The sequence below is a fragment of the Monoraphidium neglectum genome (genome assembly GCF_000611645.1).
Source record: "Monoraphidium neglectum strain SAG 48.87 unplaced genomic scaffold scaffold00868, whole genome shotgun sequence".
Taxonomy (NCBI): Eukaryota; Viridiplantae; Chlorophyta; class Chlorophyceae; order Sphaeropleales; family Selenastraceae; genus Monoraphidium; species Monoraphidium neglectum.
In genome coordinates this window covers 6,115-18,934 of record NW_014012760.1, presented here as the reverse complement: position 1 = coordinate 18,934, position 12,820 = coordinate 6,115, and the positions used below count along the sequence as shown (strand labels likewise).

The following is a 12,820-nucleotide window of genomic DNA, read 5'->3' as shown; positions in this document are numbered from 1 at the left end:
GCCGTAGCCACTGCGGCCCTCGCCGCGACCGCCACGGCCCTCGCCGCGGCCGCGGCCCTCGCCGCGGCCCCGGCCCTCGCCGCGGCCCCGACCCTCGCGACCTCCCCTGCTCACGCCGCCGGCGTCGTCCTCAAAACGCTCCGAGCGCTCAGGGCCGCGGCCACGGCCTGGGCCCCTGCCACGCCCGGGTGCGTCGCCACGCCCAGCGCCCCGGCCCCGGCCAGCGTCGGGCTTCACAGGAGCCGCCACGGGCGCCGCGGGTGCTGTGTCAGAAAAGAGGTGCACGCGGGATTGGGGCGTGAGCAGGCAGAAGGCGGGGCTGCTCGGGCGCTGAATGAGATTTTGGGCGTCATGCCTATCGCACTCATCTCACAGGAGACAAGTGCTCATCACGGAGCGTCCCACTATCCAGATCAAAAATCAAGGCATGCCCCGGTGTACCTGGATAACGTGCTGCGCATGCAGAAAGCGAACATTGCAAGCTTCACAGGCATATTGCAGCGCCACGCAAGCGTGGCAATGACCGCAGACTCACCCTTGCTGGCGGCAGGCGCGGCCTTGGGCGCGGGCTTTGCCACCGCAGCCTTCCCGGCAATGACCTCCGGGTCAGCATTCTCCTCCTCATCTTGCAGCAAGGCAAACAGGTTGGTATCCGCCATGGTGATCAGGCTCAGGAGGCACGGCGCCCCCGCGCTGTGTTTTGGCCCGCAGGACGTAAAGGTGCTTCGAAGGAGAGGGACTTAGGATTCGGGTTTGTCCCTGTCAAACCAGAGACGGCTCAATGTTGGGCGGGGGGCCGTGATCGCCCGGCTGCCCGCCCATGATCTGAATGCGCTCCCGAAAAAAGTAGCGTGGTGACCGACCCGCCTACATCATGACCAGCAATCAAGAACAGTGAGTTGATTCTCTGGTGGCTGATGGACTGGTCAATGCGTTTGACCGTGCAGTGTATGGAATGAAATGCAGCTCCCATCCCAGTCTTGCGGATTTGATCCTGTGCTGCCTTCCCGTAGCACTGCTGCCACTTGCTCAAGTTCAACTGCCGTAGGTGAAGCTGCAGCCGCCCAAAGCCATTGTGGAATTGTATATAGGGGGTATGCAGGGGATGATTGAAGGGCTTACAAACCTCAAAGCCCAAACAGCTTGCCAGCCAAGAAGCACCACCCCTGCTGGGCCAACCTTGCAACCAGCCCATAGCCCCATGCACAGAGCGGTTCCAAACAAAGCTGGCTTCGCTCACTTGCGCTTGTATCTTCTTCTTGATTGGCAGCTCTTGTCGTCCTGTCGATAAATTCGTTCAATGCGCTAATCTTCAAGTGCACTGGCACTTCATTACGCTGCAGATCGTCCTACGCCACGCACACTGCCATACGAACCTGCATCAGTCAGACTGCAGCGCAAACACATCGTTCTGATTACAGAAGGGCAATTGGTGCAACTGTATTTGGGTTGACCAACCGCTCCAAACAGCCGCGCGAACAAAACCGCGTGGACACAGTAAGCTATCAGTATAGGAAATGAAGTAGAAGACAAGTCAAATCACAATCGCCTGCGTCACCCAACCTCCACCGTGCATGTAGCTGGTCACATCATGGCGTACTTGCGAGTCCATTCACGGGCCGTCTCCTGCAAGACAGTGCGGCAAAACAAGGTTGGGCACAGGGTGGTGATATCAAGCAGGCATCAAGCAGAGTCCTTGGCCAATGGGTGAGGCGTGAACGACGATTGCCGCACTGCAGCAGCTCACATATTGCCAACACACCTCATATCTTTGACGATCGCTCTTGAAGATGTGGGCGATCTCCGGCACCAGGGGGTCGTCGGGGTTGGCGTCAGTCAGCAGTGAGCTGATGGACAGCAGCACCTGGTGCGGCCGGGGGTGCAGCGGGCAGGGATGGATGCAAACATGAGGCTTCCTGGCGGCAGCAGGGACAATCGCATGTCAGCCTGTACAAGCCGCTGCTGCCACCGCCTGTCAAACAACAAGTGCGACTTCCTCTATATAAATATCATAGCCCCAATAACTATTGATGATCCCTCTTACAAAAGCCCACAACACTAGCGCGCCGCAATGCTGTACGATGGGGCTGCGAAAGTAGTGGACATCACAGCATGGCAAGCTGCCAGGGCCCTGAGTGGTTTGCCCCCCCCCCCGCTCCACACACACACACACACACACACACACACACACACACACACACACACACACACACACACACACACACATACATACCTTTGATATGGTGAGTGCGGGGCTCCACTGGTCCTTGAGAATGTCAAGGCAGATGGATCCCTGGCTGTTGACATTGGGGTGGTACACCTTGGTCTGGAACGCCACCTTTGGGGGCTTGAAGGGGTAGTCTGCAGCAGTGATAGGGAGGGAGGAACAGGAAGGAGTGCTGCCCGTCGGTGTGCGTGTTGCAACAAGTGCAGGTCCGGCATGGCGAGGTGGCTCGCACATACTTATTTTCCAGGCTTCATGCTGTGAGCATGCCGTCGCTGTGCAGTGGCGCTGGCGGGCGCCCACCTGGCGGAAAGTGGATGTTGATGAAGAAGACACCGCCGGCATAAGGTGAGTCCGCTGGCCCCATGATGGTTGCCTGCCTGCGAGAGCCAGTGGCCCAATTAAATTGAAAGCATAGGAAGCTGCAAAAATCCCTGAAAGGTGCGGCCCTGGCTATGTCCATTGGTGCAACCAGGCGTCCAGATGTTGCGACCATCCTGCAGCTGCAGGACTCTCTTCCTGCTGCTGCGCTGCCCTGTTCTCCCCTCCCGCACCGCTGTGTCATCGACGCACCAATGAAACAGATCGTCCTGCACAGGACCCGCGCTGCGCACAAGAGAGCACAAGTACGAGGTGTACGAAACTTTAGAAAGGGAGTGCACATGCAAGCTCACGCCGCTTGCCGGCAGCCGCGCTCAGGTGCGGTGGTGCCTGGAGCCACAGGTCCAAAGGCACAACCGAAGGCTTCTGAAAGAAGCGGTATATATTGCAACGCATGCATGGAGTGGGCTCGAGAACTACAGGCACATCGCCTCACACACACACGTCCCCCAAGCTCGCTTGCTGGAAATCAGCAGCCGGACGCACCTGCAGTTAGCTGGAGGATCCCGCTTGAGGTCGTCCAGCTCTGCATGAGGAGCGCGAGCGGAGCAAGAGATCGGAGCCCGCCTTTCGGTACTGGATCGGCCATACTTGCGCGACAGACCCACCCTTCATGATACGCTTGCTCGCCATTGATCCTATGTGTAGCGCTGTGCTTGCTGGTGGTTCGCTGATGGCCGGCTTGGGTGGGAGCAGCGGGTTGAGCACTTGAGAAGAGCCTCGAAGCGATGCTGCCGGTATCTATGCGAGATTGTTCAAATAAACAATGACATTGCATGGACAGCGTTACCGGTATCGTGTTGCTCCGGCAAGCGATTTGCACGAGGCAACTTCTGCTGGAATGATGGAAGCTGAGGTGCATCTGGGATGGGATTATCGGTACTAAGGGTGCATGCATGGATGAACGCCTTCACCGGGGTTTGCCGAGCAGCAATGCCATGGGCCATGCGCACCAAGCTGGTAAGTTGGGGCCGGCGCGAAACAGCAACAGTGAGAAGCAGGCGCCACGTCTGGCGCACCATGTGTGAGGAAGGCTACCAAAGTGTTGCAAAGCCTGCAGCAAGGAATGTGATTGCATATGTTGAAATACTGCCGCGATGCAATAACATGGTCAATCATGTCATCGACAGACCGCGTCGCCTAAAACCTTGACAGAGCTTCTTGGTTTATGGATGCATTTTGTGCAGCGTCGAGTCGATTGCGGTCTCTTGCACAAGACAGCGCTATCCACATGCCCCCAGAGGCAATCGTAGGTTGCGTGAATGCGGTTGATGGGTCAGAACGGACAACCCATGACGCCTTGAGCGAGACCTGGGGTGGGGAGTTTCAGTTGACCACTGGTCAAACCCGAACGCAAAGAGCGGTCATAAGTCGGAAAGGATTTGTCATCACAGAAACGTCAGGAAATTTCTTCTCAAGGTACTGATGGCTTTGTGTCCATTGCTTCAACGTGTGCAATCGCGTCGACGACTCGGTTCCTGAGCCATGTCACGCTCAACCGCGTAAAATCACTGGCGCATACGTCGTCTTTTATGAACTATAACTACACTCAAACACATTCTCTGCCTTCATCCCCTGTCTGCTTGGATCACAAGGGGAACGAGCTGTTTCCGCACTGCCACGCCTGGCCGACGCGTTAGCAATTTGCACAGCATAATAACAGCGTGCTCAGATGGAGTCTCAGGAGGAGAGCGTGTACAACTTGATCCCACGGCCGCAAGTTGCCCTGCAGCGGCCCCCCATGCACACATCAAGGGTGCGCGCGCCACACTCGCAAGGCATCGCGCCATGCAGGCGCGGACGGGCCAGTAGCCTGCATGCTTGGCGCTGTGTGGTGTGCAGTTTGGCAGTAAGCCCCATATCTGCTATGTGTACTTCAACGCTGCAGTGCGAACGGGTTTCGGCAGACATGCAGCAAGCGAAAGCAAATGTGCCGTGCGTGCTTCCTAACACCCACAACGCGGGCCCCGCACATTTTCTGGGGTGGCTTGCAACAGTTTTCTGCCACAGTGGAGGAGAAGACGTTCAGCGGCAGCGCGCCACGCCGCGCAGCCGCAACTATGGGGCGCGCAAACGGCCTGAACGCTGAGCACCCCTATGGCTTCCTGCGCAAGCACGCCAAGGAGCCCGTGCTGCCTGAGCGTGAGTGACGCACTGTTTTCCATGGCCCTTTTGTGGCCTTTGCATGAACTCTGCGATATGATGTGCTGGGTGCATGACATATAGGGGCCGGACGCTCTATGCAGGCAGAAGCTGAGTGTGCACGCATCAATTCCAGCAGTGCTGCACCATGTTTCGCTTCGCAGCGACGGCGCCCACCGTTCTCAAGCACAAGGTCAAGCCGCCGGTCCCGCTGCGCAGCGAAGTGCCGGTGATGGGACTCATGAGCGACAAAGACTGGGTTGTGGCCAATGCAGTAGAGGCCATTGCCAGCCGGCCGTGTCAAAAGGGGGCTTCGGTGAAAGGCGGCAAGCAGCTGGAGATAAACTACACGCAACGGCCAGGTTTCGGCAAGGTGCGAGGAAATCTGCTGGGGTGGTTGTTGCCGACGTGAGTGCATACTCATGCAAAGTAGGAGTGCTAGTCAAACTCGTGGCTTGTGGCACATCGGAGCGCTTGCGTGGTCTCATTGGGACACTTCACTGCCCAACTACGCGAATGTGAAATGCGCAGGTGCCCACGTACCTGCGGCGCAACAAGGCGGCGATTGCAGACGAGCAGCAGCAGATCGAGACGTTCATGGGCGTGCGCGACCATACGGTGCGCTCCTTGATCAAAGAGCACGGCGCATTACGGCTGTTTTTGTTGCCTTGCAAGTCGCACTGCAGTTGTGTCTGTTCACAGTGTCATGCATGCATGTCTGTTCACAGTGTCATGCATGCCTACAGAACTGCAAACTTTGAGGGCTAGGCTGGCTGGTTTAGGCACGCGACCCCGTCGCATTGATGCTGGTGATAATGGTTGTTTTCGAGAGAGTGAACCCCCTACGACACCTGACATCGTGCCTCACAGGAGGGTGATGACGGCGTGGCGCAGCCTATGAGCGCCGAGGAGCGCTGCGAGCTGCTGGCGCACCTCAAGGCCAAGTGGGCAGCTTTCAACGCGGCCTACCTCAAGTTTGGGTTTGTGCTGGACATCGAGGTGTGTTCATGCAGGGGGTTTCAATTCAGGCTGGGTTGTGCCAATGGCGGAATCGTCCCACCTGCACGCATGGCAGAGTGCACACGGCAATGAAACAGGTGTCCGTACGCCCCTGTAACCCGCCACTGCCTGCGCCCTCCGCCACCGCCTGCGCCCTCTGTACCCAGTCCAAGATCAGGAGGAAGGAGGCGCTAGAGGGGGAGCTTGCTGCAATTGAGGCCGACATAAAGCTGCTGCAGCGCGGCGATGTCGTGTTGGTTGTACGCGACTCATGAGGGCTGCATTGCACGGCCTGACGCCACACCCCTTGGGCGTAAGGCACCCAGCAGTGCAGACGTATTTGAGTGCGAGGGTGATCTGGTGGTATGACGCGTCCAGAAGCTGACCATATGCGTTTGCTTGAGCAATGGCGTTGGGTTTTGGAGCGGGTACGGTAGTTGGCGGTTGCCGACTGCTATAACTGCAAGACCAAGTGCTGGCCTTGTCTCTGGCATTATTGGTGTGCTCTTAGGAAGGCAGGATACACGGCAGTTAAGTACTTGTTGGGGGGAGATGCAGCCCTGTATACATGCGGTGCATGGTCACGCTTGAATTGAAAGTGGCTGTTCGATTTCGGAGCGGCGGCACAGCGCTCAAGGCCCCGCACCGTCTCTGCATCCGCGAATCAGCTAACTGCTCCGTTCTTCTGGTTTTCCGGCTCGTGAATACGCCCTTGCGTGTGTGCAGGGCGCTGGCTGCAATGGACGACAGCAGAGCGCAGCGTTTGGCGAGGATGCAGGCTTGTGTTAGGAGCCTGCTTACGGGGGTTGGCGAAGACGTCGATAGGGAGGGATTAAAGGACACGCCTAAGGTAAGAGGGGCCGTCGCTGACCCTCGCGCAGCCCCCCGACGCTTTGTTGGGGCATCACCAGCCTCTCACGCCCCCGTTCAATCCGCAGCGCGTTGCCAAGGCCTTTATGGACATGATGGAAGGCTATAGGATCCCCCTGGCAAGGTAAGAGTCGCCCATGCGGCCTAGGCGCGGCAGCTCGCGAACGCGATCTTGCGCCTCCGGCCTCCTTCACACATCCCGCCCCACTCGCGGTCCTTCCCCCTTTGCAGCGCACTTGGTACAGCCCTGTTCAACGAGCCAATTGTAAGCAGAGGTTCGGGTGGCCTGGTGCTGGTGCGCGACATTGACTTCGCGTCGACGTCTGAGGAGACGCTGCTCCCCTTCCACGGGAGGTGCCACATCGCCTACGTCCCCTCCAATGGCGTCGTTCTGGGCCTCAGCAAGCTGGCGCGGCTCGCCAAGCTGGCCGCGCGACGTGTCCAGACCCAGGAGACGCTTGCACAGCGTGTGCTGCATGCGCTGTGCGACGCGCTGCGGCCCCAGGGTGTTGCAGTGATCATACATGCGCGGCACCTGTCCTATGCATCGACCGCACCACTGGAGCGGTTGACTGCAGCGGTCGCCGGCTCCTGTGCAGGCAGCAGCAGCGGCAGCAGCACCGGGGAGCTGCTGGGAGAGGTCCTGGCGATGCTGGATGTCGACCCAGATGAGCTCGCAGCCGCGGGTCGCCCTCTGCAGCTCCTCGAAGCCAGCTCGCACCAGAAGAAGGTCCAGCAGCAGCATAGCGGCAGTGGCGCGGGTGGTCGGTCAAGCATGCAGCGCACGGCCTCGAGCAGCGGCAGCGATAGCCCCATGGCGCCCGTCACACCGGACCCCTCAGAGCACGACGACGAGGCGCTGTCGGCGGGCTTTTGCGAGGGAGCGAGTGAGGCTGGGGGTGCGTCGTCGCTGGCGTGCAGCTCGTGTGACGACGGCGACGCCGCGGCAGAGGGCATGGAGGCCGCCGTGGCAACGCTGCTGGCCGAGGCCGGCGTAAACGACGTCGCCTCTCCTGCGCTGCAGGCGGGTGTGAGACGCTACGTAATGTCGCTGCTGGCCTCCACCAGCGGCTACCACCAGGAGGCCCCGTTGGCTTCGCCTCGGCTGCAGGTTGGGTGTGGCTGCACATGCGAAGGGGATGGGCAGCCACAGCAGCACCGGCGGCGGCAGCAGCAGCAGCAGCAGCAGCAGCAGCAGCAGCAGGAGCAGCAGGAGCAGCGAGCCTGCTCGGCAGCGGTGCCGCCGCCCTCAGCGGCAGTGGCTTCAGCGACCTACACTTGGCGCGAGCACCATGTGCGGTTTGTGTCGCAGTGTGAGCACCACATGCTCCCGTTCTACGGGAGCGTGCACATTGCCTACATCCCGGCCTGCCATGGCTGCGAGGCTCATAAGGGCATGTCGCATGACCAGGCGGAGCAGGTCGTGGCAGCATACACACAGCGCTTGCAGGTGCAGGAGCGCATAACGCAGCAGGTGGCCGACGCGGTGTCGGCGCTAACTGGTGCGAGCGGCGTGGTTGTAGCAGTGCGTGCGGCACACATGTGCATGGTCGCGCGCGGTGTGGAGAACCATGCAGGCTCGACGATCACGCGCACCGCCAGTGGCGAGTTTGAGCTGCGGCCGGAGTTGAGGGCGCGCTTTTTGCGCGCAGTTGCGGTGCGCAGCGAGGCCAGCGCCTGCGGCAGCGCACCTGAGGCCACTTGCGGCTGCGGCTGCTGATGAAGCGGCTCAGCCTTATGGTGCCAGCATGGTAGGCCGCGTACCTGGCACGAGCGCCCGGCCTTTCTTGCGCTTTTTGTGAGCGAACCGCTTGATTCATTATTACCGCTTTGACACTCATTGCAACGGCGTAATGCTGGGTTGCAGCAGTGTCCCCAACACACACTCGCTTTCCCCTTGCAGCAAACAAGTCTGCGGGGTTTGCAGGCGGCCAGCTGTCCTAATAGCCAGTGGGGTTTGGTGCCCGGCTTCTGAAACATGAAACCGTTGAGAGGACGCTTTGCGGCAGTGCACTGGGCCGCCCTGCAATTTTCCAGCCCATGGTGCTGCCACCAAACACTTCACATTCACAGGCAGAGCTCAATCGCCTCCCACCTTCAGGGCTACGTTTGCACCCAAATTGATGTCGCGCCGCGGTGTGTAAGCAACACAGGTGCTTGCCGTGCTCATGCATCAGGCTGCGTGGAGCGATAGCTTTGTCCTTGCTTAAGACCCAATCGTGTGCAGCACCAACACTTGTGCAGGCATCTTCACAGATGATTGCTGGCCCTACTCATGACAAAGCAAGCCTACGAGCAGAGATGATCGCCATCTGGGCTATGCTGTTCATTATTCATGGAAAGGAAATGTGCCAGCCCTGCAGTGGTTGGGGATGGTTGGCGAGCTTGGAGGTGACATCCTTGCCGCTGCTAGAGTCATGGGTGGACGCGGCCCCGGTCCTCAATTTGAGGCATAATTGCATTCGAGCACCACACGCCGGGTTCGCTCATACTCTGTACGGTAGTGGCCGACGGTACGTTGCCCGCAACTCGAGTTGCACAAAGGGTGGGGCAGGGACTCGCACGGCCCTCTTCCAGCAACTAGCTCAACCTTCAGGTGAGACAAACAAGCCCGTGGCCCTTACAGCACTGGCAGGCCGCGGCGGCCCTGCTCACGCGCCGGTGCTTCCCTCTTCCCCGCGCAGCTGACAACAGCGGACAACATGGCTTCCAACGTTTCTGGACAGCTGCTTTGGGAGCTGGTCAAGGGCCACAACAGGTGGGGCGCGCAGCCAAGCTCGTGATCAACACGCTAGCCGTGGAGCACACAGCAGGCTGTTGTTTGTATGTCGCTGTCACCTTGATAAATCTTGGATGATGTCACAGGAGAGACGGCTGGTCGTAGCAGACCAGGCACTGGCGCGTGATGTCGGATATCGCTGTGCTGCTGCCGCAGTAGGGTATGCGCTGCAGACCTCAGTAGTTGGGGTGTGCTGCAACACCTCAACCCCTTGCACCGTTGCCACATTTCTGATCCACCAGCTTTGTGCGCAAGAACCTGCACGGCAACATTTTCAGCGCGGAGAAGGGCAACCTGTACGCCAAGCACTCGTACAAGTACAGCGGTGAGTGCAGTAGTTGCACCGCTGTGCGCAGCCGTCCGGCAGTGGGGCCCCCACAGTGGAAACCCTTGTATCTGGTGCGACTTTAGCCTTGGTAACAGCGGCCCGTTTGCTGCACAGCAGCTGCTGGCAACTGCTGGCTTGTCTGCTTCCTGGAAGTCCCACATGGTGCAAGTCTTCTGTGGCCAAGCCTCGCTCACATGTGTATGACCACCAGGCATTGTCAACAGCCAGGCTGTTGACATCCGTGAGGGCGCGACCGGCGGCGTTGACATCTCCGTCAAGCGCGCCAAGACTGTGTCCAAACCCGCCTCCGCGGTGCACAAGGTCACTTCGAAGAAGGGTGCGCGCCGCGCCATCGCAGCTGTTCGCAAGCAGGTCGGCTCCTACCGCCCGGACCTGCAGGTGAGGGGCTTGGGCAGGAGTTAGGGATTCGTGGCGAGCCAGCCGCGTGGCCAGGCACTGCCGTGTGCGGTTTGTTGCAGCCATTGCATGGCGGGCTGGTGCAGAGAAGTTGCTTCAGGCTCCTCGCCTAGATCGCATGGGGTTGCCAGCCTTGCTGGACATCTTACAGCCAAGTGGTACAAATTTGAGGCATGGTATGCTGTTGTGCAATTGCAGCAGTAGCCGTTGTCATGCACCCCACTCACAGCTCATGCATGACTGGCCGCCTCACTCGTTCCGACATCTCACCTGCACCCGTCCTCTCGCCCGTGCAGAGCGCCGCTGTGGCGCGCGTCAGCGCAGTCCACAGGGCGCTGCGCGCCAAGGCCGCCAAGAAGTAGGCAGGGTGCGGCTGCGCAACCAATATCTGCTGGTGTAAACTGAAGGTGCAAGGTGTTGCATACCGAGCAAGCAGCTCTCGGTGGTACCTGGGCGTGCTCGGGCAACAAGGACTTGTGGGATCCAGGGTGCATGTCAGTCCCGTATGAATCCCCAATGTGTCAGTTTACGCCCTGCAAGCACAAGCCGTAGGCCAGCATGCGTGGGCTGTGCTGCAGAAGAGCTCATGAGCTCAGTCCAGTCCGCGCCTGGTACCGTATGCCCTGGGGCCATCATCATGGTTTATACAAGGCGCCTTGCATAATTTATCGATTTGGCTTTTGGGGGGAGTATGCACACCCTTATTTAATGATATCATGAAACACAGCGATCAGGATTGCGGTGTGCAGAGCAGACGGTGATCTATGTCACGGTTTGGGCCACTGCTGCTATGACTTCAAACAATTATTCTATGTCTGTTTTCATCGCGTACCAGCAACGGATGCACTCGGCCCCATCTACATCTGTACGCAGATGTTCACATGAGCTTTGTATGCAGCCGGGCAAGCAGCAGAAGCACGCTGCAAGTGCCTGCGACCATTAGGAGTGGCGGGCGTGGGTGCCTGGACAAAAGCCCCATCAAACAGGCCGTGTTCGTCAGCACCGTGCAGTATTGCAGCACCGCCGGCCGGCACTGTCGCCGCCTGCTCGTGCTGGGGGTGCAGCTTCACTTGGTCACGCGCCACCCTTGATCTTCAAGGCGCCATCAGCGATAGGAAGTATGGGGCAGGAGGCAGCAGCCGCGCCGGCCACACCTGCAATCGTGGGACGTCGGCTCGGCGGGCTGGCGGGGCCCTACCCTCGGTTAAGTGGCCTCGCAAGAAGCAGCACAGGGACGTTGCAGACACCAGTGCCTTACCACATGGCGGCGCGTGCGGCTGCCGCCGCAGCAGAAGCTGCTGCAGCTGCAGCCGCCTCGGCTGCTGCTAGTTTTTCCGCAATGGTGGCAGACGCCCAGCAGAATCAACAGCCAAGGCGGCTGCCGCCGCCACTGCCGCCGCCGCCGCAGCAGCAGCAGGAACAGCAGCAGCAGCAGCAGAAACAGCAGCAGGCTCCTGCAACAACAAACCCCTTGCCCGTGCGCAACTCCAGCAGCGGCGACCTCGCTACCGCAGCGGTCATGCCCAGCGCAGCGCGTGCGCCTGTGACAAGGAAACGCGTGCGGTTCGACGAGGTACCCCGGGTGTACAGCCTGCCCTCTAGGGGCGCCTGGCAGCAGGAGGCGGTGGACGCCGCTTACGAATCGGCCAGCTGGGGCGCGTGGGAGGACGCGTCGGAGGACGGCGAAGAGGCCCGGCAGGAGGGGGGCGGCAGCCTCGGAGATGGCGTGCAGAACGGCGCCGGGGAGCACGCCGGCAAGCGGCGGCGGGGCGCCTCTTTGGCTACGCGAGCGGCGGCACAGGATTCAGAGCGGTGGCCCAAGGCCGCGTTGGCGGCGGCTGCTGCGGCGCGCAGGGACGAGGGCGGCGGGCTGCGCGGGTACAATGGGGGCCGGCGCAAGCTGGCTCGCGCAGTGCAAGCGGCTGTGAGGGAGCAGGGCAAATCTACAGCTGGTGAAGCAGATGGCGGTAGCGGCAGCAGCAGCGATGATGGTGGCGACAGCGGCGTCGCCAGTGATGGCGAAGATGCCGACAACGGGTTGCTGCAAGGGGCGGACGCTGAGCAGGCGGCCCTCGCTGCCGAGGCTGCGCGCATCGTCGCCAGCCGCGCGGCACGCGGCCGGGGCGGCGGGCGTGGCAAGAGCCGCGGCGCCGCGGCCGGAGCTGTCGTCCGCAGGGGTCGTGCGTCTTTGCCCGATGAGCGGCTGGAGCCTGGCACCCCCGAGGCAGCGGCTATGACGTCCATGCTGGAGCAGGTGCAGGCTCGACCACCCTAGTGCTTGTGCTGGTTGGCATGCGTGGTGGCATGGGTGTGCGGGCGGTGCGGAATGTTGCGGTTTTGGGGGCCAAGTTCCGGCCAAGGGGTGCTGTGCAACTCTGCTGCAGGGGTGCAGGGCAGCCGATCTTTCATCCAGGTCCGCGCGCTGACACCAGCTGCCCCTGCTCACCCTCGCCACACTCACGCGTGCACCCGTCCAGGAGGGCCTGCCCCTTGAGAGCGTCGAGGCCATCATGCGCGTCCTGCACCGCCTGCGCCGCGCGCCCGGTCTGGACCGCATGCAAGCGAAGGTGTCGCGCTACGTGGCGCTGGCGGCGCGGTTCCAGCGGCCGGGCATGCTGCGGTGGGTGCGGCGCTACCCCCAGCTCATCGACCACAAGATGGCCAGCCTGCAGGCCAGCAT

The 12,820-nt window shown here is 60.7% G+C and overlaps 5 protein-coding genes across 5 annotated transcripts in view; 3 read left to right on the top strand and 2 right to left on the bottom strand.

Moving 5' to 3' along the window:
* Positions 1-659, bottom strand: part of MNEG_5704 (hypothetical protein) — a gene marked incomplete at both ends in the record, with an annotated part of 2,014 nt that extends 1,355 nt beyond the window's left edge. Inside the window, one exon of the mRNA XM_014045826.1 lies at positions 442-659. Coding sequence (XP_013901280.1) covers positions 442-659 — 218 coding nt within the window. The remainder of the gene's footprint in view (positions 1-441) is intronic.
* A 925-nt stretch (positions 660-1,584) lies between these two features.
* Positions 1,585-2,591, bottom strand: MNEG_5703 (ubiquitin-conjugating enzyme E2 D/E; the record flags this gene model as incomplete). The annotated part of the gene is made up of 4 exons (XM_014045825.1): positions 1,585-1,626; positions 1,763-1,864; positions 2,234-2,361; positions 2,528-2,591. 4 exons carry the CDS (start codon positions 2,589-2,591, stop codon positions 1,585-1,587), a joined length of 336 nt encoding a protein of 111 aa, XP_013901279.1.
* Positions 2,592-4,665: 2,074 nt separating this feature from the next.
* MNEG_5702 (GTP cyclohydrolase I) lies at positions 4,666-8,336 on the top strand (the record flags this gene model as incomplete). Its single annotated transcript, XM_014045824.1, has 7 exons — positions 4,666-4,747; positions 4,912-5,120; positions 5,279-5,365; positions 5,618-5,746; positions 5,914-6,006; positions 6,685-6,740; positions 6,848-8,336. 7 exons carry the CDS (start codon positions 4,666-4,668, stop codon positions 8,334-8,336), a joined length of 2,145 nt encoding a protein of 714 aa, XP_013901278.1.
* A 982-nt stretch (positions 8,337-9,318) lies between these two features.
* On the top strand, positions 9,319-10,502 carry MNEG_5701 (60S ribosomal protein L28-1; the record flags this gene model as incomplete). Its single annotated transcript, XM_014045823.1, has 4 exons — positions 9,319-9,374; positions 9,638-9,720; positions 9,935-10,122; positions 10,437-10,502. 4 exons carry the CDS (start codon positions 9,319-9,321, stop codon positions 10,500-10,502), a joined length of 393 nt encoding a protein of 130 aa, XP_013901277.1.
* A 758-nt stretch (positions 10,503-11,260) lies between these two features.
* The window catches only part of MNEG_5700 (hypothetical protein), a gene marked incomplete at both ends in the record, with an annotated part of 3,201 nt that continues 1,641 nt past the window's right edge, over positions 11,261-12,820 (top strand). Inside the window, 2 exons of the mRNA XM_014045822.1 lie at positions 11,261-12,394; positions 12,618-12,760. Coding sequence (XP_013901276.1) covers positions 11,261-12,394; positions 12,618-12,760 — 1,277 coding nt within the window. The remainder of the gene's footprint in view (positions 12,395-12,617; positions 12,761-12,820) is intronic.